The following is a 27856-nucleotide window of genomic DNA, read 5'->3' as shown; positions in this document are numbered from 1 at the left end:
GTATAGCACAGGCTGATATAACTCCCCTGCCTATTCATTTATAACTTCATTTATGACTATCTGAATCCTGCATGGTACCTTATCAACACCTTGGCACTCCTCAACTCTGCATAAGAATCATCACGCTAAAAACACACCATTCAACAGACCAAGCTTCTCACCCAGTCATGCGCCCACATTTCTGCAGGGTGATAACTAGCGCCTCACTACCCATGCAGGTACTATAGACGGCTATCAGGGTCGTGCAGTCCCGTAATCTCGCACCTGAAGAACATCGGGCAGCGCCGCTTCCGCATGTCTATCACGTTCTCAAGCATACTTGCCCAGCATCTAGTTGCGCCCAACATCCTGCTTCAGAGACACGATGCGGTTCAGCACGACGCGGTCTTCCGTGGAATCCGAATCGACAGCCTAATATAAAATTAGCGAAAATAAATCCAGCAATCATGAAAGAGTGACTCACGAAGTAGGCCACACGCATGCCCTGGAAACGGACACTCTCCGGTCCACTCTTGCCCTTCTCCTTCTCGCCGGCAGCCTCCGGCCAAGGAGCCCTCCGACGGACCTCATCGAAGCCCGCCTCGATCAGAGCATCCTTGTAGATGGTCTCACTGTTGGGGTTGATATCGTTCAAAAAGCCACCCTCAGCAGCACCGGGGTCCTCCGACTTGAAAAGCGGGTCGTGGATACGGACCTCCACCTTGCGCGAGTTATCTGGGACCCACTGGATGTAGGTCTTGGGCTTGCCGCCCTCCTTATCCCAAACAGCCCGAATCTCGGTGACCTTACCGTCAGCATCCTTGGTGAAAGTGGTGGCCTTGACGGGGTAGGGTGCGCGCCAGAGACCGACGCTCTTTCCGGGGGCCAGACGGAAGTAGCCCTTGGCATCCTCCTCGCGGAAATCCGACCGATCGATGTAAATGGTCTTGGTCAGGCGAATCTCGTGAGTGCCCATAGCAGGGTTCTTGGGAGAGAAAGGAATATCGCAGTTGAGCTGACCATCCTCAACCGTCTCGAAGTCCTCGATGACCACCGGAACGGGGTCAATCACAAGCATCAACCGGGGAACACGGCTCTCAAGGTATGTCCGGACAGTCTGCTCGAAGCGCGAGATCTTGATCAGACTGAGAGCAGTCGTCACACCGAGTTCGTTGATGAAGGAGAGGATCGCCTCGGGGGGCACACCACGGCGGCGCAGAGCAATCAGTGTGTACAGGCGGGGATCATCCCAGCCGCGGACGTATCCGTCGTCCACCAGTTTCTTCAACTTACGTTTCGACATGACGGTTCCACTAACGTTCAGGCGACCGTATTCGCGCTGCATGGGCTCGTAGACGCCCAGGGTGCTGTTCAGCCACTCGTAGGAAGTGCGGGAAAGCTGGAATTCGGTCGTGCAGAGACTGTGCGTAATGTTCTCGAAACTATCACACAGACAGTGGGCCTAGTACAGTGTTAGCAAGCATCATCAAGCATGCTGGACCTTACATACGAAATCGTAGGTGGGGTAAATGCACCACTCGTTCTTGGTGCGGAAGTGCTCCTGCTTGAGGATGCGGTATGCGGCCAGATCCCACATTTGAGGGTTGGGGTCCTCAATGTCCTGGAGCATGCGCAGGAAAGCGGTCTGGGGCTCGTATTTGCCAGCCTTCATATCCCGGAACTTCTGGAGGTTTGTCTCGACATCCTGCTCGGCGTGCTTGCAGCGGTATCTGGGGCCGTGATTCTCTCCTCCGCGCTGGAGCTTGATCTCGGTGTCGCTGCAGTGGCAAACGTAGGCTCTGCCCATGGTGATCAACTTCTCAGCCTGGTCGTAGAGCTTCTGGAAGTTGTCGCTCGAGTGGGTGATAGCGGCGGGCTTGAAGCCTGTGAAACGACCCTGTCAGCACACACCTGACCACCTCATGCGCTTCTCATACCTAGCCACTGGATAATCTCCTCAATAGCCACAAAGTATTTCTCCTCCTCAGCCTCCGGGTTGGTATCATCGAATCTAATCATTAGTCGCTTTGCTCACTCGAGTCGGGGACGATGGGAGGAATACCTAAGAATCTTTGCAATGGTTAGCAGCATTCCCAATTCCAATTCAGAATCGAACGTACCGTCTTTCCACCATAATGTCTAGCGAAACCAAAGTTGACAGCGATCGCCTTGGCGTGACCCAGATGCAAGTATCCATTGGGCTCCGGGGGGAAGCGCGTCAACGGCACAACAGGCCGCTCCTTGTGGACCGCAGCCAGGAAACCCTGCTTGAACATGGCATCCGGGTCGATCTGCTCCTCCTCGGGCTTGGGGGTGGCCGCAGGCTTGGGGGTGGCCGCGGTTTGCTTGGGAGCAGCGGCCGCGTTGGCCGCCTTCGCCGCCTTTTTGGCACGCTTCTGCAACCGCTTCTTCAGCTCTCCCTTGGAGACCATCTCCCCGGTCTCCTCATCGAGCTGAAGCTTGGCCGTCGCTTCAACGACAGCGTCCGTCATGATGGGCGATTGGTCTAAAGGAATCGAGGATAGGAGGACAAAGGTCGCGTGGTGACGGTGCTGAACGACAAAAGATTGGACTTATCGGCGGGGTGGAGGGGAAACTTTCCCGTGCGTGGCTTATGTCATCCGTCGGGTGCAGATCACGTGGTGAGGTTCCGATAAGCGCCCAATTGATCGGCTTATCAGTATGGTCGTGGACCTCGACAACTTTAAGCTTTGATTGCTTTTTGGTTGGCACGTCGTGCAAGTAAGTCACCTCGCATCGATTGTTTGATATACTCTCTATAGTAGCGTATTCCAATCTTGACGGTTATCTAAGATGGGGTATCTGCGTACTTACATGTTGTACTGACCATGACACTGCCACCGTGACTCACTTCGGGTGATTCAGTATATATCGGCGTTCCGTTGGCCGACCATATGACTCAATACCTAATAGAATCCAACGCGAACTCTGCGAAACCGGCCTCGATCTTGACTCTTTTGCTAAAGAATAAATAATTGACTCATCTAAGCGCAATTGACTGGCTAAAGCGTGTCACCGTGTGGGTATCTATCGTATGTCCAAATCATTAATATGTACAAGACAAGAACGTAACTTTTATCTCGGCGACACACTATATCGGGCTTTACGGATAGCGCAATTGCCCAAGCGTGTGAGTTCGGCCACAAAGTCTGCCACCATTGTCATATGCGCCGCTTCGTTATCCTTCAAGCGTTGTAGACGAAAGCCCTTGATAAGGTCGGGGACTGAGCCAAGAAGTGTAAGGTCTTCCTCCGCACGCGGGTCGAGTGGAAATAGCAGGATGTTGCAGAATATCGTGAGAATAGCAGACATGGGGTAAAAGGTGATCATCCTGTTATGGTCAGTGCATGGAGTTAATCTATGGTGGTGAGTGTAGGATATAGGAAGCAAGACGAAAAAGCTCACCAGAATGCCTCGGGAAATATCGAATCGATAGTCGGGCGCAGAAACAACAAGGTGGAGCGACTTGCTTCCACCGCGAGTAGCATGCTCGAATTGATTCCCTCCATGACCCCAGTGTCGGTATTTGCCCAGGATTGACAGCGGCCCGCCGCTCGATGAATCGTTACCATCAGATAGTGGTATTCCAGCCGAGAGACTATAGCTTGCATGCGAAGAAAGGGATTCTCATGACTCTCGAAAGAGTGTCCTAAGGATGGACGAAATTTAGGCGGGACATCCATGCGCCAACGCTCCAGCTCGTCGTCGAGCTCCCGAATATCCTGCAAGAGCTGGGCATCGGACTTGAGCAGGGACTTGGAGGAGTACAGTGCCCGGTAGGCCTTTGACTTAATCACAGTCATTCGCAGATCGACCGGGGAGTGAGGAAGCCCGATAAAATCAAACATGGATCTGTCGGCGCCTTCGTCTTCAAGATACTGTATCTGCATGTAATCGGCAGGAAGAGAGAGGTTGCAGTGTTCATCATCAATGATCGGCGGCTGCCCCGATCGGAGACAGATTTCCTTGTCATGGGTATAGCAGAGCCAGAACAAGTTCCGCAGCTGTTTGTGATAACGCCAAACACGATCCTCGACATCATGTGGTGACGGGGGAGCCGGTCGCTCGTTGGGTAAAAGCTGGGCTCCTAGTGAGAACATGACCCGACAACCCATGGCGTGACATTGATTGGCAGCTTGAAGTTGACCAGAGAAGACTCGATTCATGGTCTTGACGTGTCAGCATGATTTATAATTTTTATTCGGGAAATCTCAAATCGCACAGGAAATGTAAACTGACCAGCATTAACATTGCTTGAAAGGTAGACAGGCTGACATCATTCATGATTTGGGGCAAGAGATTCTGTGCCTTGACTGCATAGACGTCCGCGTCCACCGTAGGAAGATTATCTTGCGGCCGGAGGATCATCGACATAAGTGCCAAAAAGGTCATCACACACGTTTTGGCGCTTATCATCTCCACCGGTAGAGGATCTTGGTATGAGGAATAGGCGAGGTCGACAGTCTCTTTGAACAGTAAGGCGTCGATAAGAGGAAAAATGAATCGGATGAAAGAAGAAAAGTATCGCTGGACATATTGATCTACGACGGATCGGTCCGGAAGATCGGGGACACCCGCATAGCCATGCAGTGTATGTGAGAAGGATCTGGGTGGCTGTGGTGTCGGTCGTTGAGGCTGAGAGGGCCAAAGGCTGTTGAATCTCTTGTCTTCGCCGGTGCGTGACTGCACCCATTCCTGACCGTCAAGCGAGAGGCTTGGAATACCATTGTATGAGTTTAAGTCGCCCACATAGTGACCTGCGAAGTGTATCTTGCCGAAGCACAGACCACTGCTGGAACGAGGCATGTAGTCGCTGGCTGAGGGACCATCGGCCGACGTCCGTGGGGGGCCGAAATAAGCGGCCGGGTCCGATGGCCAGGACCCTTGGGAGATCAGCGAGGTACAATTACGTTGGTGCTCATTGGTCGGCATAGATCGCACCAGAAGCTGCTCTAGCTTCGTTACCCTGTCCTCGAGGTCTTCCCCGGGGGGGAGCTGCTGTCGGGGCGGGCTGCCAGGATGTTAGACGACTTGGAAATGATCCGCAACGCACGATACGTACTGAGTCATGGGGTTCGGCTCATTGGCGGCTCTCTTGCGCTTACTTCCCCCTATGGGCCTATTGAAAGTGCAGTCCAGATCATGGTGGCGGCACCAGTTGCATGGAATGGATGGATCACACTGGATCTAAAGAGCGGTCAGGCAGGTTACCCAAAAGGCAGCAAGAGGGTGAAGATTTACTTTTCTCCGGTGGCACGAGTCACAGGCCCGGGCCGTGCGGCGCAAAGGGGGCGCCGAGGGGGGACGCTCACCACCATCCGAGGATGGAGTGGAGGTGGACATCTGCATCAATGAGGGCTCAAGGGTCTGTCTAGAGCAGCAGTGGACCAATCGAGATTAACGGAAAACGTCCGGAGCCATAGCAAGCTCGGGGATAAGGGGGTATAGGGCAGAGCTAGGATGGATGGCCGAGAGATTGAGTGGGATGCAGTCTCGGTGTGCGAGTGTGAGAGGTCGGAGGCAGAAACAGGCCCGCCATCGGCCCGCTGACTCAGGCTCGCGGCCGCTGACTCAGCTGCCGGTTCCGCCCAGCACCAATCATCAGTAACTCCGAGCATCCACTGTCGAGGCGGAGGCCTTCCCATACTCAAGGTGGAAATTAGTCCCGCAGTGTCCAAGTAAACTGATGGTGGAGTTTAAACCAGATTTGGCACTTCCCAGCCATGGTTTACGCTAGGTGCTTGACGTCCAGACCTGTTATTTAAGACAAGGTGGACCCTGCGTCAAGCATAGATGTTCTCATTAGGTTGATCGACCAACACACCAATTTGTGAAGTATGCAAGACATGCCCTGCCAGATAGTGTTCAGTATCACATAATCGATTTAGACAGGATAATTGAAGAGAAACTTGCAGGTTGTACAGACAATTAGAGAACTAAATCATTCTTAGCATTGAACAAGCATATCAGTTACTATCACCAACAGTCCCAGACCTCAGAATAAGCCTACTTTTGAGAATTCGTATCGAGGGAGAATAGATTCTGATCATCTTTGGTGCTGCTGTGGGCAATAGCACATATTACTGCTAATTTAGTCCTATTCTGGTCATCATCCCAAGTATCAATTTCAACCTATTCCGTGTCTGAGATAAACCCAACCATTGATGAAAATTACTTGGAATATAAGCCTACGAAGCACGATTGATGTTAGACAGCCATATAGCTTCTGCTATATTCCCCAGGAGATAGTGCAAGGTAGCTTAGTACAAGAGCGGATTAACCACAAATTTAAGAAATTTTTTCACTTCTCCGAGCTGTAAAAATCCCATCCGAGCATCCCTGATCTTGACGAAATTTCCCTACTTCTCCAAGCTGTGGAAAATTCCCATTTGAGAAGAACCTATTTGGCCTTCTGCTTCTTGTCGCGGATCATCTTCTCATCTCATCGGTGTTGGGCTTGACAAGGTGGCGTGCACACATGTGAGGAGTATTGAAATCCAGCTCCTTTGTAAAAGGGTCACATCTCACATTTGTGCCCACGCGTGCCTGGCATTGGACGAAGCGTGTCTCTCTCAAACAGCCACAAGTGTATCTAGCGAAATACTTGATGCACATCTCGATGACTGGGTCCCAATTAGAATCGAAATAAGGTATCTAGCTTAAGGGGTAGAAACTTACTTCTTGAGTTCAGATGTACGAAATTGTAAGACTTGACAAAGCTTCCTAGATCGACAGGACTGTACTCAAAATCATTAGTGACCCCAGATTACCAGTACCAATCCTATCAAACATACTTTGAATGTTTTCGAAACACGAGATCTCGGTGGATCTAAGAAGCTTTTCTGGGCAGTTTGCAATGTGGCTAGATTGGGTGGGACGGAAAAGAGATGGAATAGATATTTGTTGGATCAGTCAACTTGGGGGTTTCGGTGATCAGGTCAAGGGTTGAGTTGTAGAGGAAAGTAGTTAACACAGAGATAATTGGAGGAAAGGTCAGGTCAAAGGTTCAGATTCACTCACATGATCAGAGTAAGAGATCCACATCTTTTTATTTCTCACATTCACCAGAGCGAGTGTGTTACATCTTCTCGCAGCTTCTTCTTGACTCTGCCTATCCTGCCACTGCCTATCTTCCTACTGCCTAACTTTCACTAGCCAACATCAGTCTTGAGATCTCGACAGTAAGATTCAGCAAGTTTTGTCTTGGGCAGAGATAAGACAACTTGAAGGTATTAAGATCATTACAACAATCTCCGGTCGAAGCTAAAAGAACTTTGGATACTTAGGAAAGTGTCCAGTGCGAAAATGAGTAACTTCCCGGAGATCAAGTTACTCAACAACAGTTGCGACAAGAAAACGGAAAGCTACTTCCGTCTTCTGGTTGACGGCAAGCAAGTCAAATATCTCACTGTCGAACCGGACACCTATGAGAATGATGAAATGTGCTTTCCACCACTTCTATACACTATCCTCCCCAGGTTCCCCACTGGGAATTGGAACGATGGTGTTGTGGCCAAAGATGAAGACGGTCGCCCCTACTTTACACGTATCAACCTGACCGACTTTCCCGGCGTGGAGAACACCTGGCATGAAACCTCCATCGACCTACTGGACGCTGAATTGGGTGACAGAGTTCAATTTGAAGTTTATGAGGTCAAATGTCCACAGTTTGACGACACTGTGGTCGCCAAACTCCAGCCCTGGTACTGGTATATGGATTCCATGGAGAACGAAACTACAGTCTATCAGTGGTTGAACGGCCACGGGATTGGGCCTCGTTTCCTTGGCCATCTGACTGAACATGGTCGTGTTATCGGCTTCTTCATGGAGCGAATTCCTGATGCGCGGCACGCTAGATCTGAGGATATTGGCCTCTGCAGGCAGGCGTTGTCTCAACTACATGCCTTGGGGTTTCGGCACGGCGATACAAACCGTCACAACTTCCTTATCAGCAATGGAAAGGCTATCTTGATTGATTTCGAGTCTACCCACAAGTGTGACAATGAAGACCTGCTTCGGCTGGAGATGGAGGGTTTGTCTCTTTGTCTTGCAGATACTTCGGGCCTAGGAGGTACTATTACCCTTGAAGACTTTACCGGGACGGACGAGAAGATGATGGATCCAGACTGTTTCTAGAAGACGTGTGAACCCTGTCATGAATGGATCTGACTGCTGACTTTCAAGTTTGTCTGCTTACTTCTCTGTTCATGATTGATATGATGACTGTACCTTTCTTTACCTGTCCACTTTTTATGATGCTTCAAGATAACTCTTTAGTTACATATCTACAGATAGTCATCAAAAGATATCTACACCACCTTTCCAGCAGTCCAATAAACTCAGGATCCTACATCTGATACTCATCCTGCCACCGCACCCGCTGCACAAACCCCAACACCTCCCTCAGCTTTCTATTTGACACCGGCGCCTCTCTGCCCACCAACTCCCTCGTAACCGGCACCCCAGGACAGACCCTCGCCAAAAACGCCTGCGTCGATTCCTCAAAATTCGTCATCTCATCATTGACCGCATTGAACACCTGAAACCCCAACCCATCCACAACTAACCCCCTCTCCACCATCCCTCCCAGATCTCTTGCATCCGTATACGCCCAACCATGCACCTTCCACTCCTCCGGCCGCTCCACATACCCCCTAAACTTCTCCTGAAACTCCTCGGGACTCACCACCGCCCCAAGCCGATACACGTAGATATCCATCCCGGGAAACCGCCTCGCAAACCCAGCAGCAGTCTGCTCCCCACACACCTTCGAGATGGCGTACGCGTCCATCGGCTGTGCGGGGACGGACTCATCCACCGGGAAGGAAGCGTAGTCGACATCGCCCTCGGCGAACGCGACCCCGTAGACACAGATCGACGACGCCAGGAGGATCTTGCGGATGCCCATGTGACAGGCGGCTTCGAGGACGTTGTAGAAGGCCAGCACGTTTCCGCGGTACGTCTCGTTGTCGGGGACGATCATGTTGCGCGCGTAGCCGGCGAGGTGGATCACTGCGTGAGGGGCTTGGTGGAGTGGTTCGCGGAAGGGCTCGGTCAACGCGAAGTGCGAGTGGAAGGCACTGTGGACTTGGCCGGTGTCGGTGAGGTCGACGCGGATGGTGTGCACGCGGGCCGCGAGCGGGGCCGGCAGCGGGTGCAGGTCGAGGTTTAGGATGGTGTAGTTCTGGCGGAGGAGGTGGGCGATGATAAATTGGCCGGCTTTGCCGGAGCCGCCTGTTATGATGATGCGTTTGGACATGGTGATTTGTGTTGCTATGCTGAGGGGATGGAGGTGGACTACGTGGTGGTTTTGTTGATATGGAGGGGAGAAGTGCGGGGTTTGTGGGGGTTGCGGGGGATTGCCGAATTGGGCGGATGTTTGTTTACTGGGCATTCGCAGGAGATGATAGCTGGATATTCCGACGAAAACAATTAATTTGGAAAGAGCTACTTACCTCATATCTAGACTGATTTTATCAATCGAATGAGAATTAAGACAAAACTTTGAACGGTATGCTGCGCAGCAATCCTACGTGCAGGATCCAAGCTGACATCATTAGTGCCAATGCTCTGTAATGATCCGCTGCCAATTCATCCCGCGTACCCCTCACATGACATTACACCAACACCAGCCAAGCTAGTCCCTCCACTCCTTTCACCAACTTTCTGACCTCGACTTACGCCCCTCTCTCTTCATCCATCGCAAAGGAGACACACTCCCTCGCCAGAAAAAACCACACACCTACCACAACCTCCGCAGAATGACCAAGCCCGCCAACCGCCCCCGCATAGCCTGCTTCCACGGCGGCGGCTCGCGCGCGTCCGTCTACGAAGTCCAATGCAGCCACCTCGCCAAGCTCCTCGAACCGGACTTCGAACTCGTCTTCTTCGACGGACCCTTCTTCCGCGACGCTGGGCCCGGCGTCCTCCCTGCCTTTCGCGGCTACGAGCCCTTCCGCTCCTGGTTCACGCAGGATGGCTCCGGCACCGAGCTCGCCGACGGCAGTGGGTATGATATAACCGGTCGGGATGGCGTCGAGCGGATCTGGAAGCTGATGCGGGAGAGAGACCAGCACAGCCCCGGGGGTCCTTGGGTCGGGGTGATGGGGTTCAGCCAGGGAACGAGGCCCGCGGGCGGGTTGTTGCTGGATCAACAGCGGAGGGCTGCGAGCGGAGAGTCAACGGCATCAACAACACAGGGGGCGAGCTTGAAGTTCGGAGTTATGTGTATGGGGGCTGGCGCGCCTATGGTGGCGGAGAGCGCGCATCGTATGTTCATTCCCCCTGACAATTTTTTGATCAAAAGCTAACTGTGAGGGTTGACTGTGATGGTTGCAGGGGCAGAATCCGACGCCGAGCTTGTCTCCATCCCCACGATACACGTGCATGGCTTGAAGGATCCGGTGCTGCCATTGAGTCGACATCAGCTGGCGACGTATTATGAGCCTAAGCGGAGTGAGCTGTTCGAGGTGGATTATCACCATGCCATGCCGTGGGTGAAGCACGAGGTGGAACATCTGGCGTATCTGATCAGGACAGCATACAGGGAGAATAGCTGAAGGGGGTCGAGACGATTCAGGAATTGGAATATGCACTTGACAGAAATCGATCTACACAGATAATATTATTCACAATTACGCCAACGCAGCCAAATAGACTTTTGCTCATATATCATATCTCATGCCAAATCAGTGGGCGGTCTTGCTTTCTTCGAACAGAGCAGGAGGAATCCCCTCGTCTGCAACTGCCTTAAGATCGTCCTCCCCCATCTCCCCATCCCAACCGTGCGCGACCAGATAAGCACGGAACTTCTCATCGCGGACCCGCAGATCCTCCCCGGAGATATCCTCCACGAAAAAGTACGTCACCAGCACCCCGACCACACCGCAGATTGCAGCGATGATGAACGTCCACTTTTTGCCCAGGTGGTTTTCTATCGGCGTGAACACCTGCGTCCCGATCGCACCGCCTGCCTTGCCAAACGCAGCCGAAATACCATAGCACGTGCCCCGCACGCCGGTCGCGTACATCTCCGACGAGAGCAGACCCAGCATATTCCCCGGACCGAAATTCCCGGAGCTCTGCATCAACCCGTAGAAGATCACGAATAGGGGGATAATCTTGATGATCTTATCGTATGCACAGCCGATGATCAAGCCGAACACCAGGTAGCCGGTGAATCCGATCATCATGATGTTCTTGCGCCCGACGCGGTTGCACAGAACGGCGCCGAGGAAGACGCCTGGAAGAGCGATCACGCCCAGCAGGAGCTGCCATTCGCCGGTCTTCATCACGGAGCTGTCTTTGATGACGGAGGAGATGATCGTGCCGGAGAAGACGCCGTTGGGGAATGTGACAAAGTCTGGGAAGGTGAGATTGTCAGTCAGTAACTGTAATTGTTTGTCACGAAGACATAAGAGACTACACACCGTACAAGAACCAGGCTCCGCAGGTTCCAATCAGAGATTTCCAGTAGTATTTGACTACAAGGATGTAGGGGACATGCTTCTTGATCGCGCCGCGGCGGTAGAGGGCGGAGTTCATCATCCGGAACCGGAAGTAGAAGACAGACAGCGGCCAAATACAGCCGATACCGAAGCAAACGCGCCAGACGGTGCTGTAGTGCGACTGGTGGCAGGCGGAGAGGACGATCAGGAAGATCGCGACCGCGAATGGCCCGCCAAACGAGAGAGGGAAATTGGTCACCATGATGAAGGCCGGCCCGCGTTGCTTGGGGGTCAGGTCGTTGGCGGCCTCGGATGCTGATGTCGATGAAGCGGGATATTCACCACCGGTGCCTGTCAACCGTCAGCTACCGCGCCGAGTTGCGAGATGTGTCGGCACTCACCGAAACCAACGATACCACGCGCTACCGTCATCATCCAGAACATTCCGTCGATAGTGTACCCGTTCGATGCGGTGGCTAATATTCCTCCGACCACGATCATAGCCGTTGTAAACACCAGAGCGGCCTTGCGGCCGAGGTAATCACAGGTGAGTCTGGGTGACGTTAGCGCTGGAGGATGGCTGGGAATCGTTATGGCTGCGTCTTACCCAATAGCAATCTGACCGATAACTTCACCGACTAAGAGAGCGTTGGAGACCCGAGTCTTGACAGCTGAGGTGTACTGCTCCTTGTATTGACTGGCAAGTAGCACGTTGACCATCGTCCTAGCCAGCGGTTAGTTGAGTGAGACGATTTAGGCAGGATACACCTACATCAAATTGTTCTGGTATCCATCACTGATTAAGGCAAAGCCGCTGGCAACCTATGATTTAAATCAATATGTGTGGTCTGCAGGACAAGAGGATGCAGGAACTCACAATTGTGATAAGGTCCGAGAGAGTGCGGCGCTTCTTCTGGGCTTCCGCATCGGAGATGGTCTCTCCGTCATGAGAGGCGGCCTGAATGACGGTCTGGAGATCTCCTTTGGGAGCAAGTGAGGCGTCTGGTGTTGCAGACATGTTGCTAGACTACCTCAAGCGCAGTGGTAGAGAATAGCACAGAGCCCTTTGCAGAAAGGTTGCCTTTGTGGTGAGGAAAAGTCGGCAGGAAGGCGAACAGCCCGTCCCTCGTGCTTTATATCCGGGTTTGGAGGCGAATGACAGAGACTATTGGTGGAGGCATGCTGGATGTGACCTTAATCCTGTTGCAGTAGTCAATCCAGTCAAGGATGCGATTATCGGTGCTATCTCTCAATCAGTATATTGATTCATTCCTTGTCCTGCAGCCACTGGCAAGTAACTAAACTGGATATAGACAGGGCCGGCCAACATCACTACCGGACCAATCATAGGCAAAACTCGGCCCGTTCCCACCCGGGGAATACCCTCCAATCACATGACACAGCAACTGCACGTTCCATGTTTGGGGCGGCACGTGTAGCTTATCTTCGCTCTCATCTCTTGCTGTGGTGTTTGTTGATGCATTTCCCACCCATCAACTTTCCCCACGGCGAAAGCTTTCAATCTCTTAGCTTGCGCTTGATAACTCGTGAGGATCACCGATTGGCGTGCAGACAGCCAAGAATGCGCCCACGTGAACCAAGCAGCGCCAACAACGCCCTTCCGTAAGGCTGACCTTGATTATGTGGCGCGCCCACCACGAGTCGTCCGGTCCGAATGGGAAAGTGCTCAGACGATGAACCATGTTTCCTCCCGTTTTCCCTGACTCAATTCGAATGCTCGATGAATTCCGTTCCCCATGTCACTTCTGTCAGGAATCAGACCACGCACGGTAAAGGCTGGCTACGCGTCGAAAGGCTTGGCAGAAACCATGACCTAAATGCGTTGTATTCTCTTCATCTATTGAAAATTCTGCAGCAGTCGCTCTTGATCAAGTCTCCGGGTCATCCCTCTTCATCTTCATCACATACGGGTATCACAGCCGTGATCGCGGACCGCGATGAAGCCTATGCCACGCCTTCATTTGCCAAGCGGGCACGTCGGCCGGGCCCATAATCTGTCGACGGGTCCAATGGCCAATTGTCTCCCCCACCGTGCTTACCCGCAAGGGAGCGCGAAGGAAATCATTGTAGCCAGTTGCTCTCTCGCGAGACAAGTTGGTTCCGGACGCCGACGCCGTCAGTCCGATGAGCGGAATCGTTTGTAGTTGGAGATCGTTACAGAAGGGCGGCTGCGTGCGGATGATACGAACCAGATCGTAGCCACTCATTCCTGGAAGGGAGGTCTACACAATCAGTCAGTGGGGGCTCTAAGTCTGAACAGTGAACGATAGGGTCACCCGGCAACACGCCTTTATGAAGATGATATGTGGTAGGGTAGGGGCCGTGGCCAAGTGGTCAAGGGCTGCGGTGCCAGAGCCAATGGCAACCACCTCACAGCCTAGTGTTTGGCCGATGCGATGACACAATTTTTGGACGACAAGACTAGATACAGTAATGGCAGTCAGGAAGGGTACCTGCAGCAGTTGGGGGACTCTACTTGTTCTCAACGAATAAGAGCTGCATTTTCGAGTTATAGATATCGCTGGTGTATCTCCGAGGATTGGCGCTGCTGCCAGAAGTGGGCTGTTGAAGTGAAATTGTGAACAGGGTCTGTCTCCGATTAGATCATCAACGCTGACGAGGCTGTGTCTGGTCCGTGCGCTGCATTGGATCAGGTGTGGCCTTGGCGTCACTGGGTAAAGACCATCCTGTAGTCTGGTGTAGTTTGGAGTTGATAGTACTAGGTAGACGTTGGGTAAGTTAGGTCTGAGGGTTCGGCTCGTAGAGACAAGGGTCGGGCTTATTTTCTTAGTTCTCCAACTGGTCGCTGTGTTAACTTCGTTACCACCGACGTCACTGACAGTACACCTGATTTCGCAGCATTCAGTTGTTAAGCAAGCTATACCTTCCAATGCCTTCCCTAAGAAGTTTGTTTGAAGTCAGCTTCGATACTTGATCGGCAGAAGCAAATGCATTCTGTCTTGAACTGCACCATTGCATCTTATCTCACGAAGGGAATTTCAAGAGGGATTGGGCTGGCTCTGGTCCGTCTTCTGGCTTCCAAGCCCAGTACAGAGGTGGCAGTGGTCTTCGCAGCCGCACGAACACAGGCTGATGCATTGACACGATTGGTTGCGCAGTTTTCTGGGCGCGTTTCTCAGGTTGAGATGGATGTTACCGAAAACCGAAACATGGGGTCGGCAGCCGCGACCGTCGAGAAGGTCTTGGCTGGTCGGGGACTCGACGTACTACCTAGTCAACAACGCCGGGGTCAGGCCATTTGCGCCCGATGGAATTGAGACGATGTAAGTGTAGGCAGACTGCGAATTCATCCTAATCTGTTGACTGAGAGTCACTAACCTCCAGCAGGACCGACTTGGACTCCACCTTTCGCACCAATGTGACCGGCGCTCATATGGTCACGAGTGCCTTCTTGGAATTATTAGAACATGGTACTTTGGAGGCGATCAACGTGTAAGGACCTCACTGCTCAATTATCGCTAAGCGCTAATGTGAGACCTCAGATCCTCCACCTTTGGTTCCATCGCCAGGGCGTCGAGGTCTGTCCGTGCCGCAAGATCACCAAGGCGGCCCTCAGCATGTTGACCGTACAATATGTCCAGTCTTTTGCCAGAGAGGGTTTCATCTTCATGATCATCTCGTCTAGTGTAAGCCTCTTCCACTCATCATTTCTCGTATTCGAGTTCTGACAATGTCCAGTGGGTAAAAGCAGATTTTGGAAGCGACAATGCCAAATTGACGCCCCAGCAGAGCGCCACCGCCGTATTCGATCTCATTTCTTCTGCGACAAGCACTCACAACAGCAAGTTCTATCATATCTATGTGAATGGGCTGGGCTTTCACGACGGTGCAGAGGTGCCATGGTAGCTACCAGGTAGTTTTGGTGCCTGATGCTCAGAGGCCAAAACGTGAAAGCCCCACCATAACATTATACTTGGAGAAGAGAGTACTGACTACGAAGTCTCTCATTGGAAGATGAATGAAATCAGCCTTGTTCTGGCGCCAGAAACTCGAATAACAATCTGCTTATCTGCTTCGAATTCTTTGGACGTTACGAATTTAAGGTATAGTAGTTGTCGACTCCTTCCACATGCGACCGACCATTTCATCTCCCTGATGACTATGATTTGACTGCTATCCGCTATTGGGCAATAAAAGAATACTCCTGCTTTCTCACGACTTCTTCTGTCTTACAAAATCTCTCAATCAAAAACTCTATCAGCAATTCAAGGATTGCGGCGCTGATCGTATACTCAGAGTTAGTCAAATCTACGCCTAGTTTACTGTCATGCGACTGGCTAAATGACTGAGGTAGACTCGAAGAATGCTGGGCAATGCAAGACCTGAGGCCAATGCAACCCCACACGAAGGAGCGCCAATCGATGGTATGTTTGTCGAATTACTTGCTTATAATAGAGGTCTTCTGATACTAAAAAAAGACTTGCCTGCCCTAAGCCAATGGAATTTTGAAAGCGGGGTGCTGTCGATCGCACGGCAATATCGCTCCCTGCGGATCAAATCCTGGCCTGCTAACCTTAACGAAACCTCGAGTCACCAGATCTCGACCTTGCCTTTCCTTTCTCCCAGGTATCATCAAAACAGATGAGCCTCCTTGCTTCGGACCCATTGACTGTTTGAGTATTGATTATTGGTATTCCTAGAATGATATATGGATTCCATCGCGCCCCCTTGAAAGTGATCGGGATCTGACAGGTCACATACAATCCACCCCAGTCTGGTTAAGAGTCCCTCTTTTGGGCACAAATTCTGCTTATGTGAATAGCTTTCACCGAGACATCTACTTCTTGGCAAGGTCACACTGCATCTGACTGTTCAGGTCTCGATGCCAGAACACGAATCCAGGACGTTGTTGACGTCGGACAGATCTGGCCAAAAGCCACGCTACCCGCTATGCACCGCCGAAACCACCAACCCCTTCAATATTGTGTAACCACAGCGAAGGCCACTTTCGCTGACTGACGTTACACTACCCTTTGAATGTAGATATTATGTTGCCAGAAAGATCATCAATGGATCTGGGGTGGTAAGTTTGGAATCCGCATAATACTTTTCGGGCACTGGATGGGTTTCGGTCAGGACTCGTATTACCCGCGCCGCGTTGGGAAGTATACGAGCTTCCGCATTCAGAACCCTCACTCCCATTATAGCAGATCATCACTACCACGATGTGACCTACGACGAACACAGTGAGCTTTCACAACAATATCAAAAGAATATAAAAAGAGCTCGCTTGACCATCTGCTGTCGTTCATCACAAACAATCAAGCAATCGCTCCCAAAGCCTGCAACTAAACTATCTGCTCATCAACCCTGAACGTACTCATCCATCCTTCATCAAAATGACCAAAATCATTGCCATCCTCGGAGCCCTTGCCACTCTTGCCCTGGCAGCTCCATCTCCCGCAGGCGACGTCGTTCCTCGCGCCTGCACCACTATTCTCCCTTCGTTTATCGACGTCCTCGACAGTGCCCACCCGAACACGGCCAACGTCGGCCAGCGCTTCACCCTCCGGCGCTCCGGCTCCCCAGTGACCAACAATAAGATCTCCGCCTTTACCTTCACCAATATCCCCGCCGGGGCCACCGGCTGCACCCTCCAGGTCAACGTACCGCCGTTGACCACAGCCAACCAGATCGCCAAGGGCTCCAACCAGGCAGAGTTCTGGACGACCACCCCCTGGACCGCCGCGAACGCCCCGACCTGGAGCAACCCGCCAACCCGCGGCCAGATGGTCTCTACCTTCCAGTTCCCGACGGGGGCGACCACCACCCCGATCCAGCAGAACCTGGCGTCGAATACCTGCTCCAACACGATGAGCTTCTTGGCGCTGCTGAGCGATTGGCAGGGGGCTGAGGGGCAGGTGGATTTCACGCAGGGCGCGGATCTTGGGTTCAAGTTGATTTATAACTGCTGATCTATCTATCTCTTTCAATAGTAGTCTGGGGACTGGGTGTGGTTGGTACGATGGGAGGATGGCCAAGGTGGATAGTAATGTCATGGGGAATTCCGGGGTTGTTTTGTCTGTTAATTTAGCTTATCGAATATGCGTCTATCGAGACATTTTGACTGAGGGGTACAATCAATCAAGTGGGGCATTGAGCTGCGAGAACATTGTCATCTTCTAGAGTATGGACTCTTGAATCTCTGCTCCGGCTGAGGTCTCCAACAGACTCGGTTCGGGAAAGACAGAAGTCGTCTAGGGAGGCTTGTGAAGGTCTAGGCTGTGAAGATGATTTGATTCCGGGTACGGACAGAACAACATGTGAACTTAGGTTTCGTGATGCATTAAGAATTAGCTATGAAAGTATGATTCCAATTCCATAGCAGTCAATAGAAACTCTAGTGTTGGAAAACGTGAAGGTGGAAAGCATGCTAATTTTAGTCGCAGACAAAGAAACCGCAGCAGGTTCGGCTCATCCCGCCAGTTCTTCCTCTTTCCTTCCTTCCTTCCTTCCTTCCTTCCTACTCTCTTCATGCCATTCTCAGCAGTTATCGATTCATCAACCATCATCCCTCGGTGTCTCGATCATCGTCTTCATTCTCGGTCAAATCAAAATCACCATGACATTTGCGCCAACAAGGCGGACACGGCTTGGTGGGGGAGATGAGCAACAGGTAAGAACGCAGCGGCAGAGTCAATGCGACCGGACAATTGGCAGGACCATGAGGCTGGGAATTGATTCCGTCACTGAATCCTTCGACTCCTTGGCTTGATCACGGGACCATTATTTGTTGCTATTCCGAAGGATTGTGCGGGGTACGTGAGAAGCTTATTGTGACCATTCTTCGTTGCCATTATCGCGCTCGACTCGACTCGTGGGAAATGACATCGGTACTTGAGTCTACCTCAGCATGACTTGATACGAAATGGAGCTTCGGTTATGCCTCATCTAACAAGCTGTTGGAAGATTGTTAGAACCGGATTCTTTCTTGTCAAGACTGACACTTGCACGTACCTTCCCCAGTCACAAGCTATTTTAACAATCGATAATCGCCAGCCGTGAACGTCTCACACATGCGGAATAAAGCCCGTCCATGCTACCGTCTGGAACGAGCTGACCGGTAGTCGCCGCAGACTGATGAACGCCTCGACGATGATATACAGCCGCGCAGGAACTAAGCACATGCTGATGAGGGTAGAGATTATGTCGAGCACCCACGGTCGCCATCCCGGCGGTCGCTCCGTTGGCTGAATCCAAATATAGGTCAGCGACCGGTGACCCTTGAACCCCAGAGCTGTCAGAGCCACCCGCACCGTGGTAGCGAGCGGAAGTCCGGACGCCAGTACCAGGGCACCGATACGCCACAATAGCCTCTCTGTCGGGGTCGGAAACAGGTGGTTCCATCCCAAACAGTGAATGGCAGGATGTACCATCGCTTGGACCGTCACTAAAATCCAAGTCTGCCGGCGCATGTTGATCACCGGAATCTTGTCGTCGGGCATGCGCTGCAGCGGTCCCTCCTCCAGGCCGAATTTCTCCAGCGTGGGCCGACGGTGCCACCGCTGCATCGGCTTCTCCACAAAATCTAGGGGGGTGTGCTGAAACTCTTCCACGGAGGTGTTACCACCCTGACTCAGAATGGCGTTGACACTCCCATATTTGAGGTCGATATACGTGGGTACGCTGACATTCTGCGGCTTGTGCATCCAGAAGTAGTAGCTCATCATAGTCGACAGGACGAACCCAAGCGAGAAGAGCTCCAGCGGGGTCACGGATAGCCCCTGAATGACCCGTGCGATCGCCTGTACCGCCAACCAAGCGGTTTGGACCAAGGCCACACATTTCGCAAAGACATCTGCCTTGCTCTTGTCCCAAATCTCCTCCTCGGTGATAGTTGGGCACTCGATATAGTCTGCCTCAACGAGGTACTGGAGGGCTGCGGATGTGATAGGAAACGGCCGGTAGTCGATCGATCGCAGGACAAAGCCCCCGCTGTTGGCATAAAAAGCGTGCTTCAGCGTCCAGTGCTTGTGGCCCATCCGGTGCATCTGCTCGACGGCTTGCTGTGCGGCCTCCCACTGCATGGCCGAGAAGTACACCAGCAAGTCCGGGGCCAGGATGGCCAACATACCCCAGCGTATCTTGCGCATTATGACCACCATCAAGCTATCATTCGGACCAGGGATGTTCAAGTGCAAAACGGTGTACAAAGCTGTCGATAACACCAAAGCACATGACCAGAGGATGTCTATCGACCCGCGTACATTGGGCGCGTCAACCCAACCCGCTGTTTCGGTACCATTGCCGGCCATCACGCATCAGCCAGATTGTCACCAGAGGGAAGAGTCTGCTATGAGTGCAGAGCGGAGAAAAAATTGTCACGAGAGACGCATGGGTTGCTGGGGGAGGGCTGTCTCAGGACAGACAGCGGTATAAATCAGATTCTGTCTCCCCCCTGCCGCTATGTACATCCCCTCACATAAAGCAGACACTAATTTGCGACGGACTTAGGTCGGCTTGGCTCTCATGCAGGAGAAGTCGCTCAAAAGAGACCAGTGCAGGAAGATGGTGAGTTGACGATCAGAATACTGCGTCCATCTAGTGCCATGCCTTTTTTGCGGCACGCTCGATCCTCCAGAATTGTCTCTTTTCCGGATCTTACTATCATTTCTCCCACGCTCAATGGTCCGTTCCGCTGTGCTGATGGTTACACAAGTCAGTTTCGGACAGACTATCGGCTAAATAGCGAGACCATTCCTTCCACCCTCACATGGCATGCTGACAGGAGGCGTGAAGAATGCGACCATGGCAGAAGGTGGTCAGCGAGCGGAGAAAAGCGGAGCAGGAAGATAACAGAGCTGCACGGGGATTCACGGCTGGATCAATTGAGTGTTGAGAAGCATTGGGGTTGACCCTGACTAAGTGGAGATCGGCAGGTGTGAAGGAAAAGTCCCGGGAAGGATGTCCGTAACGGGAAAGGATGGCCATGCCGGCACTAATTTAGAGTCTTTGGCCTGTTTAGAGGCACGACGGTGGATGTCGCTTGTCCACCATCGCTCATCCACATTGGCTGCTGCAGTACTTGGGGGCCAAAAGTGAGTCTCCACCGTGTCGGATGTTTTTCTTCAAATGTGCCCTCATCTATTGACAATCTAATTTCATTATACTCATGTAGGTCTGGGCGTGCTGTGGTCGTACAATTTTCCGCGAGCACTAGAGTACTGGACACAAAGGCTGAAACCCCGTTTTCCTTGCTGCCCCAGACGGGGTTCGCCTGCACTTTCCACGTGCATCTTCGCGGTCGCCTCATGGCAACAAGGTTCCTACCTTCGGCAAGCTAGTCCAAGAACAAATAGATGAGTATTCAGCTTGTCGTCTTGTTGAGACACTTGCCAGTGCTGATACTGCGCATGTTCCGGTTCCGTCATCGTGCTTAGGCTCTGTGGCAGGTCTTGGAGTCTGAGACCTGTTCCAATCGCACATCATTCAAGAATGAGTCAAGCAACACAGCCAGGCAGGCTGAGATGCCGTGTATCTGCGCCCTAGCCTGTCAGCAACTCGTGGTCGACAGCGACCTGCCCTCAACCACTGGCCTAGTCTTCAGTGTCCCGATCGAATTAGATTATTCGTGACAGGTACAGTCCTTCCTATTTGATCACTAATCCGTCCCGACAGGGGTATCCCTTGAACCACGCAATACCCCTCTTTCTTTGGCGGAATTTGATGATCATCTCCATTTTAGATCGGGTGAAATATGGGGGCTATGCACTTGTGTATAAGTGAACCATTTTGCTGCGACTCGCGTTTGCCTACCTAATTAATATGCTGCCGTTGATAAAAGCAGTATATAAAGCATCTGTATATACTCTAGGCTGCTTAAAGATTACTTATAGAGTACATATCCAGAAACCCCGGTTGCTGCGAGATTGCTTTGATTCGCCTGGTTAACAATCTCTAACTAGATTATGTTTATGTACTGCAGTAGAATATATAACAAAAGCAGATTGCTTAAACGGTATATAAACTAATACTTTTCTAGATTCATAATACTAATATGATGTATAATACTGATATAGAGATGAAAAAATCAGGAACCTTTTTATTAATGAAGACCTGATAAAAGACCACAAGATCAAGACTGTCCAAATTCCACATACAGAATGCATTAATAATAGCCCAGATAGTGCTTCTAGTTTTGCAAAATAAAGAAATGAAGACTTTTATTCGAATGGAAGAAAACTGTTTAGACAGGTTGCTCTATAATCCTCTATTCACGAGATTTGGAATAGCACAATCGGCCACTACAATGTGCAATTGGAATCTCTGTCACTATAGCTGCTAGACAGTATAAATATACTATTTAAAAGGCGGATTTATTTGCTAGGCTCTCGGCATAGACTCCTAGACTTAGGAGTTCTGGCGCCTAATCAAGACTAACGCGCCAAGTCAATCATAGGCGCTCTTTTACATGGAGGTGGTGGTATCAGGCCATTTTCCGTCCCAGTTTGACAGCATCTTGAACCAGAAATAGCTGTTTACCTCATTGGTGTCCAACGCTTACGCAGCTCTCAAGCCGGGGCGAATGAGTCACAGACACTGCATGATTAACACACTAGAAAGAACGCACAGTCCAATTTCAAATCTAGGGCATATTATTCTGATGGTCTGGTCGAAGCTTGGATATCGATACCGCAGATAGGAGACGACACGCCGACACTCAAAGTCCCCGCCTTGACCCGCTCCTGCTTCCTCTTCCTCCACTTCGGCCCATAAAGGTACAAGACCCCCAACAGCGGCATCGCAAGAATCATGTTTAGCCCGAGGATCATAAATGACCATCCCCACCCCATCGAATCAATCATATAGTCAATGACGGCCGCAAACAGCGCTCCCAGCCAGCACCGGACCAGATCCGCCGCTCCCTGCGTTGCAACCGCCTGGGTCGGGTAAAGGTCTATCAGCAATGTGTAGATAATTCCGAGTAGGGGTGTCCCGCTGAAGCCGATCAGACTCTGGAAGACGAGCGCGGCGGCGAGAGAGCAGTGGGTTTGAACTATCCAGCCGTAAGACAACAGGGATACTGAGGCGAGGAGCGCAAAGGGGACAGCAACTTGGAGGCGGGCGCACTCATAGGGGAAAGGATCATCTCCGCTGGGGTCCTTGGAGGGGTCTTCAAGGTTTCCAGTCTGCTGGCGTAGTTGCGTTTGGATGCGGGTGTAGTTGAAGTCGAGGACCCGGCCGCTGAGGATGGAGCCGATGGCGCCGGCGATGCCATAGGGTCTGTTTATCCTTAGCTCTAGGATGGATCGGATGCAAAGGGCAAGGGACGGAAGGGGGGTATTCACAGGAAGGAGAAGCCGACTTCCAGTGTACTTAACCTGTACATATTGGCAAAGTGGCTGCCAGTCGTAGCCCACATGGCCGTGACACCCGCATAGAACAGGCTGGTGAAGATGACAAGGATCAAGGCATCCTTCTCACCGAGAAGCGTAAACGCGCGTAGTATCTCCGCGGTGTCGATCCGCCGCTTCTCAGTGCCTCCGGTGGGTGACGGGTCCTTTTCGTACGTGTATGGATGTCGAGAGTCGCGATCACGGCTCGACCCTCGCTGAACGTTCTGCACCAGAGGCCGCCGCCACCACCCGACAGGTTCAACCGAGCCATCGCCAACAATACTCCGGGCCGTCTCCGGGATGACCACGAAATAAGCCAGCAGCGCACTCCCACTACAGATCCCAAGGAACCAAAAGATACTCCGCCACCCGAACGCTGGCTCCAAGAGACCGCCGATCACAGGGCCGAACGCAAACGCCCCCATCACACACCCCTGTAAGGGTCCGATATACCGGCCTCGTTCCGCGGGCGAGGAGATATCCGCTGCAACGGCGAATCCGAAAGGGATCGCGCAGCTACTTCCGAGGCTCTGCAAACCGCGGAGAATGATGAGCGCCGGGTAGCTGTTCTGCAGGGCAAGGCCGATGTTGGCAGCTGTGTAGAGGGCTAAAGTGAGCATCCAGGCTAGGCGGCGGCCCTGCAGGTCGGAGAGGGAAGACATCAGAGCCGGAGTAATGCCCTGCACCAGGGAGAAAACGGTGACTAGGAGATTCATCTGTGTTGTGCTGACGCCATACTTCTGTTGCAGGATGGGGAGGACGGGGAGGACAATGTTGGTGGCGATCATCGTGGCGATCATGGCGAGGCTGGTCAGGGTGATAATGAAGATTTTGCGCGGGGTGCTGATCACGCAGTAGGGGGGTGTCAGCGTGACTTCGCTGGAGGAAACGAAGGGCTGTTTTGCAACGCCCCCCTGGTCTTCAAGGGTATTTTCGTGCGCCATGGTGTTCGTGGTGTTGGTGATGGTCCTCGTCCGTGACGGCCCCTTGCGGGAAAGGAGTTGCAATCCAGTTCTCGATGCATGATGGGGAAAAACTGGCTAATAAATAGATACCCTGCGCCTACCGGGCTCCCTGCGGTTTCCATGAGCCAGGGGAAACTTTTTGAGATGGTACAAAAAATTTGACTTTTGAACCATGGATGACTGGCACGGGATTACCCTCGGGATGGCTGTCACGGCGAGGGCAAAGGATATGAATATTGATGGAAGAGTCGCCACCCCCTAACCATCAAGTACAAACCCGTGGAACCGAACCTAAAGCGCGCAAGCCTTCCCTATTGTGGCCACAGTGGCCAAGCTGGCGTTCCCATTTTCGTGCCTGAACCAGTTACCGAAAGCCACGGTCCGCCATGAGAGGATAGCCTGACGTTCATGATCGCACACCGGATTGTGTATTCCCCTCACGCTGATATTGGTAAATGACTTCATAAGACCGAGGGACACGACCTGGCATAAAAGGAGGAGTGTCATTCATGACCAGAAATTATTGGAATATGTTTGGATTGAATGTATTATCCTATATGATGTCTTGTACCTGCGCGTCAGCTACAGTTTCGGTAGCTGTTCGTGACGATGAATTACAGAGATGTCAACTACAACACACTCCCAAAGATACCACGTACGATATGGGTTAAGGGGATGCTGCTTTCGGAGAGCTTACTACCCGTGGTCAATATCCACACGCCGAGTTTGTCCGTGATCCCTTCTCGGCTTCTAAAGTAGCCCAGTTCTCGAGTAGAAGGATTGCGATATTCCTGGGTTCATGTCCCACAAACTTCGCGTTGTCGAGGGTCATTCGGAACGTATCACAGTCCCGGAGAGGTATATGTGTATAGTACTGGCCGGTGTTTGTCCTTTTTGTATCAAACACATGGTCGAGGATTGAGAGAACTTCTCTTGAATATGTATTATCATACAATCCCACGGCTAAGGTATATGAAATGGAGGATTGGGGATAAGCTCAAAAGATACTAGATATATGGTTAACATATATTCAGTTCTGGTCGCTAGTGATTGTTGAGAACCTTCATGAAAACTACACAAAACATATCTCTGTACAGTTATTTCCAATCTAGATTCTGATATAGACAAACTCCGATAATTTTGATAAGGACCACCAGAAAGACCTTCTTCTGTCAAGCACTATTTAAAGATGTACTTTCATATTCTCTTCAGCGAACAAAGGATCAAGATAGACAAGAATCTTCAACTGCTTACCTGGCAGAGTTTGGCCTATTTTAAACTTTGACGCGGACCATGCGGAGCCGGCCCCCGCACTCTTCTAGAGGGAGAGGAAAGACCTCTCTACTCACTAGCATTTGCAGCCCCTACAGGAGATGAGGAATGATAAAGTTATATCTCAGACCGATTCAAACTGCTATAATTGTTCTACCACAGCTTCTCGAAAGTTCTTCAGCTCTTGGAAGGTCAAAAGATGAGCGACTCTTGTGTACACTGATGGTTTGTAGAAGCTCAGGGGTCAATCATGATCGACTAATTGGCGGTCCGGTCATCGGCTTCAATGAACATGGAAGCCTTTGCCCCGCTGCCCTAACTTGGAACCTAAGGTACCCTTGGAGTTTTATTTACAGTGGATCCCTGCTACTCCGATGTACTATGGACGTCTACGTTCTATGTACAACAAGTTGATCAGCAATGGCTAAACGGCGCCTTTCCATAGTACCTGGTAGCTTGGTATTTAGCCAGGCGTCGCCTCTGCCCCTGCCGGCTAGGGCTCTTTCCTGGTGTCGATGGGGATGCTGGGACCCGGCGCTTTTGGCTCGGAGCTGGGGGAACGGGAGAACTCTTTGCGCTGAGCGGCCCCTGGATTTGTGATACGGTGAGGGCCCATCTACTGTACTTTACTTTTCATGCATCATGTATCTCATCAAGATCGTTTGTCCGCGCGCACCTATGAATCTGCACTAATCACGAAGGGAAAAATAAGGACAGCAGATGACGCCTAGCAAAGGATAACAAAGCTCACTAGATCAAAAGAGGGTATATTAATAAATAGAATCTATTATCCGATACTGAGAGTGGGGGAGGAAAGAAAAATATCATACGGCACAAAGATGGTCATGGACGACCAGCGCATAAAGTAGAAAAATCCAATCGATACTTCATCATATCATCTCAAAGCCTCATAGTACTTTGCTTGATCTATCAAGACTCGGAGAGTCAGTTAAGCTTAGTCTATATGGGTGGGGTTTTCGTACGGATCGGCAGAGATTTTTTGCCCGGCCTGAGCACCAGAGTTTGCTCTTCCCCGGTTTCATCAGGGGTCTCCTTGGGAAGGGGAGTTTGATCGTCAGTGGTCTGATTACTGTCAGCGTCCGCTCCCAAATATCCACCCCCTTTGCCAGTCACGGGAGTTGACTCACCTGTAGGGATGATAAACCAATCTGCGTCGCGCAGTACTTCTGGGAATTGCTCCAGGTCCAGCTCGGTGCCCTGGAACACCATCACGCTCCAGCACCGGCGCCCGTCGGACAGGAAGTCCTGATCGATGCCCCAGACGCCGGGGACCCCGTACACGCGGCCCGAGATGGCGAGCCCCGTCGCCTCGAAGACCGCCCAGCCCGCGATCTCGACATCCACGGCCCGGCCGCCGTACTCGTAGGGGACCACGCTGGATAGCACCGCCGGGTCGAGGATGTGCTTCAAAGGGCTGAGACGTTCCGCCGGGACCGTGCAGATGCGGGCGAGTTTGCTGTCGCTGTCGCGGTCGCTCAGGTTGCTGGCCACTACCTCCCGCAGTTTCTTGTACCATTTGTCGTCCTGGCGGATCTCGGCTAGGAGTTGGAAGTACTCCGGGCCCTTGAGGGTGCTGAGCCTGTCGCGTTTCTCTTGGAAGGGCTGCATTTGGTGGTCTGTCAGCGGGTCGATGTTTGGTGGATATCAAGATGATGAGATGTCGACCGGGACGTGGGTGGTAGGGTGCTGATGGAGGCAGGTTGAGCGCTGAGGTTTATATTCGATGTATTCTTTCAGGTATCCTTCTTGAAAGGACTCATCGACATGGAGAGTTTCTGACTGTCTTTATGATGTTGATGGAGATCCCCATCTTGTTCTCGTGGAGCGGTGTTTGTGTGTTATAGCGGGCCTGGTGAATTCTTTGTTTTCTCACTAGCAATGCCTTTGGGGGGATCGGCCAGAGAGTGAATGGATGATACTTTGATAGGGACGACAACTCTGAACAGTGAACAGTTCTGGTTCTGGTTGGTCTGTGATACTTGTTCATCGTGAACTGCTGCCAATAGATATCAGTTCTCACATGGCTATGAGAGTCCGACCTCGTCGGCACTTTACATAAACAAGGGATGTGAATTTTATTGGAAGAACTTCTAAGAATCCTTTCCTAACTGCCATTACAATCCAGAGCGATATTTGACATCTCACTACTGACCTTCTGCACATCTCTGGCTTTACTTTGAGCTCACTTATGCTTTTGTTCTGCGCGGTGGAAGACTAGAGGCCACCGAGCCTGGGGTCGGCAGCCATCTATCTCCTGACTTACCAATTTCTTTAAGTCTCACTTGTGTGAAAGTGGCAAGTGGCTCCCTCCTACAACTATCTCTTGAAATAACTGAAAGTTCTTATCATCTTGTGTTGCATTCTTTGTACCTACTCCTAATGCTGTTGGGCTTAAAATAGGTATTACTCTTCAGAGCATGTTCTCCCGTTTTTGACCGGACTCTATCAAAAGAATATCTAATCTGTTTAAATCTTATGTTGATATAATCTTATATAATATACATAGTATAAAGCTATTAACCTTATATTCTAGTTCTCTTACTGATAGTATAATAGTTATTTTTTTAAAATGCATACCCAAAGGTGCTTTGTGACATGTGTGCTATCTTCCTGCTCTGATTATAATCAACTTAGCTATGTATATAAAATACTTTATAAGAATTTAATATCAAGCAAAAGAGATTTTAACCTTATAAATATATTGACTGAAAATCCTAGCTAGCTGGCCGGCCGCTTGTGTGGCCAGCCCGCATGTGGATTATGTTACTCGGAT

The 27856-nt window shown here is 51.4% G+C and overlaps 12 protein-coding genes across 12 annotated transcripts; 4 read left to right on the top strand and 8 right to left on the bottom strand.

Annotated features, from left to right (window-relative positions):
• Positions 1–11: 11 nt before the first annotated feature.
• On the bottom strand, positions 12–2935 carry BO66DRAFT_393104 (glutamine--tRNA ligase). Its single transcript, XM_025647678.1, has 5 exons — positions 2087–2935; positions 1917–1994; positions 1490–1863; positions 464–1441; positions 12–411 (listed from the first exon to the last, which is right to left on the bottom strand). The coding sequence occupies exons 1-5, from the start codon at positions 2469–2471 to the stop codon at positions 331–333; spliced, it is 1896 nt and encodes a 631-aa protein (XP_025502369.1). The 5' UTR covers positions 2472–2935; the 3' UTR covers positions 12–330.
• Positions 2936–3075: 140 nt separating this feature from the next.
• Positions 3076–5343, bottom strand: BO66DRAFT_326739 (uncharacterized protein; the record flags this gene model as incomplete). The annotated part of the gene is made up of 5 exons (XM_025643920.1): positions 3076–3331; positions 3406–4169; positions 4240–4998; positions 5059–5187; positions 5242–5343. 5 exons carry the CDS (start codon positions 5341–5343, stop codon positions 3076–3078), a joined length of 2010 nt encoding a protein of 669 aa, XP_025502368.1.
• A 1962-nt stretch (positions 5344–7305) lies between these two features.
• On the top strand, positions 7306–8136 carry BO66DRAFT_326931 (alpha-galactosidase A precursor; the record flags this gene model as incomplete). Its single annotated transcript, XM_025643924.1, has 1 exon — positions 7306–8136. One exon carries the CDS (start codon positions 7306–7308, stop codon positions 8134–8136), a length of 831 nt encoding a protein of 276 aa, XP_025502367.1.
• Positions 8137–8346: 210 nt separating this feature from the next.
• Positions 8347–9515, bottom strand: BO66DRAFT_393102 (NAD-dependent epimerase/dehydratase family protein; the record flags this gene model as incomplete). The annotated part of the gene is made up of 1 exon (XM_025647677.1): positions 8347–9515. The coding sequence occupies exon 1, from the start codon at positions 9257–9259 to the stop codon at positions 8348–8350; it is 912 nt and encodes a 303-aa protein (XP_025502366.1). The 5' UTR covers positions 9260–9515.
• A 246-nt stretch (positions 9516–9761) lies between these two features.
• On the top strand, positions 9762–10559 carry BO66DRAFT_326676 (uncharacterized protein; the record flags this gene model as incomplete). The annotated part of the gene is made up of 2 exons (XM_025643914.1): positions 9762–10269; positions 10345–10559. 2 exons carry the CDS (start codon positions 9762–9764, stop codon positions 10557–10559), a joined length of 723 nt encoding a protein of 240 aa, XP_025502365.1.
• A 129-nt stretch (positions 10560–10688) lies between these two features.
• Positions 10689–12656, bottom strand: BO66DRAFT_377509 (MFS general substrate transporter; the record flags this gene model as incomplete). Its single annotated transcript, XM_025645757.1, has 6 exons — positions 12325–12656; positions 12220–12269; positions 12055–12171; positions 11849–12000; positions 11430–11798; positions 10689–11362 (listed from the first exon to the last, which is right to left on the bottom strand). The coding sequence occupies exons 1-6, from the start codon at positions 12463–12465 to the stop codon at positions 10689–10691; spliced, it is 1503 nt and encodes a 500-aa protein (XP_025502364.1). The 5' UTR covers positions 12466–12656.
• A 260-nt stretch (positions 12657–12916) lies between these two features.
• On the bottom strand, positions 12917–14086 carry BO66DRAFT_393098 (uncharacterized protein). Its single transcript, XM_025647676.1, has one exon. It carries the CDS (start codon positions 13673–13675, stop codon positions 13382–13384), a length of 294 nt encoding a protein of 97 aa, XP_025502363.1. The 5' UTR covers positions 13676–14086; the 3' UTR covers positions 12917–13381.
• A 330-nt stretch (positions 14087–14416) lies between these two features.
• Positions 14417–15335, top strand: BO66DRAFT_421575 (uncharacterized protein; the record flags this gene model as incomplete). The annotated part of the gene is made up of 5 exons (XM_025649969.1): positions 14417–14692; positions 14748–14752; positions 14817–14921; positions 14953–15115; positions 15168–15335. The coding sequence occupies 5 exons, from the start codon at positions 14417–14419 to the stop codon at positions 15333–15335; spliced, it is 717 nt and encodes a 238-aa protein (XP_025502362.1).
• A 1493-nt stretch (positions 15336–16828) lies between these two features.
• Positions 16829–17404, top strand: BO66DRAFT_412813 (uncharacterized protein; the record flags this gene model as incomplete). The annotated part of the gene is made up of 1 exon (XM_025649375.1): positions 16829–17404. The coding sequence occupies one exon, from the start codon at positions 16829–16831 to the stop codon at positions 17402–17404; it is 576 nt and encodes a 191-aa protein (XP_025502361.1).
• A 1095-nt stretch (positions 17405–18499) lies between these two features.
• Positions 18500–19744, bottom strand: BO66DRAFT_472717 (uncharacterized protein; the record flags this gene model as incomplete). Its single annotated transcript, XM_025652980.1, has 1 exon — positions 18500–19744. One exon carries the CDS (start codon positions 19742–19744, stop codon positions 18500–18502), a length of 1245 nt encoding a protein of 414 aa, XP_025502360.1.
• A 2340-nt stretch (positions 19745–22084) lies between these two features.
• On the bottom strand, positions 22085–23964 carry BO66DRAFT_455207 (MFS general substrate transporter; the record flags this gene model as incomplete). The annotated part of the gene is made up of 4 exons (XM_025652072.1): positions 22085–22712; positions 22778–23721; positions 23807–23861; positions 23927–23964. 4 exons carry the CDS (start codon positions 23962–23964, stop codon positions 22085–22087), a joined length of 1665 nt encoding a protein of 554 aa, XP_025502359.1.
• Positions 23965–25555: 1591 nt separating this feature from the next.
• On the bottom strand, positions 25556–26691 carry BO66DRAFT_440148 (uncharacterized protein; the record flags this gene model as incomplete). The annotated part of the gene is made up of 2 exons (XM_025651222.1): positions 25556–25650; positions 26211–26691. The coding sequence occupies 2 exons, from the start codon at positions 26689–26691 to the stop codon at positions 25556–25558; spliced, it is 576 nt and encodes a 191-aa protein (XP_025502358.1).
• Positions 26692–27856: the final 1165 nt, after the last annotated feature.

The sequence above is a fragment of the Aspergillus aculeatinus genome, assembly GCF_003184765.1.
Source record: "Aspergillus aculeatinus CBS 121060 unplaced genomic scaffold BO66scaffold_34, whole genome shotgun sequence".
In the NCBI taxonomy this organism is placed as follows: Eukaryota; Fungi; Ascomycota; class Eurotiomycetes; order Eurotiales; family Aspergillaceae; genus Aspergillus; species Aspergillus aculeatinus.
Note: the sequence above shows the minus strand (reverse complement) of the source record. Positions and strands in the feature narration are given on the sequence as shown.

Coding starts and splice junctions, on each gene's coding strand:
- BO66DRAFT_393104 (XM_025647678.1), bottom strand. CDS start 2,471: ATGACGGACGCTGTCGTTGAAGCGACGGCCAAGCTTCAGCTCGATGAG. Junction 1,864..1,916: donor GGAGATTATCCAGTGGCTAG/GTATGAGAAGCG, acceptor GTCGTTTCACAG/GCTTCAAGCCCGCCGCTATC. Junction 412..463: donor GCATGCGTGTGGCCTACTTC/GTGAGTCACTCT, acceptor ATTTTATATTAG/GCTGTCGATTCGGATTCCAC.
- BO66DRAFT_393098 (XM_025647676.1), bottom strand. CDS start 13,675: ATGAGTGGCTACGATCTGGTTCGTATCATCCGCACGCAGCCGCCCTTC.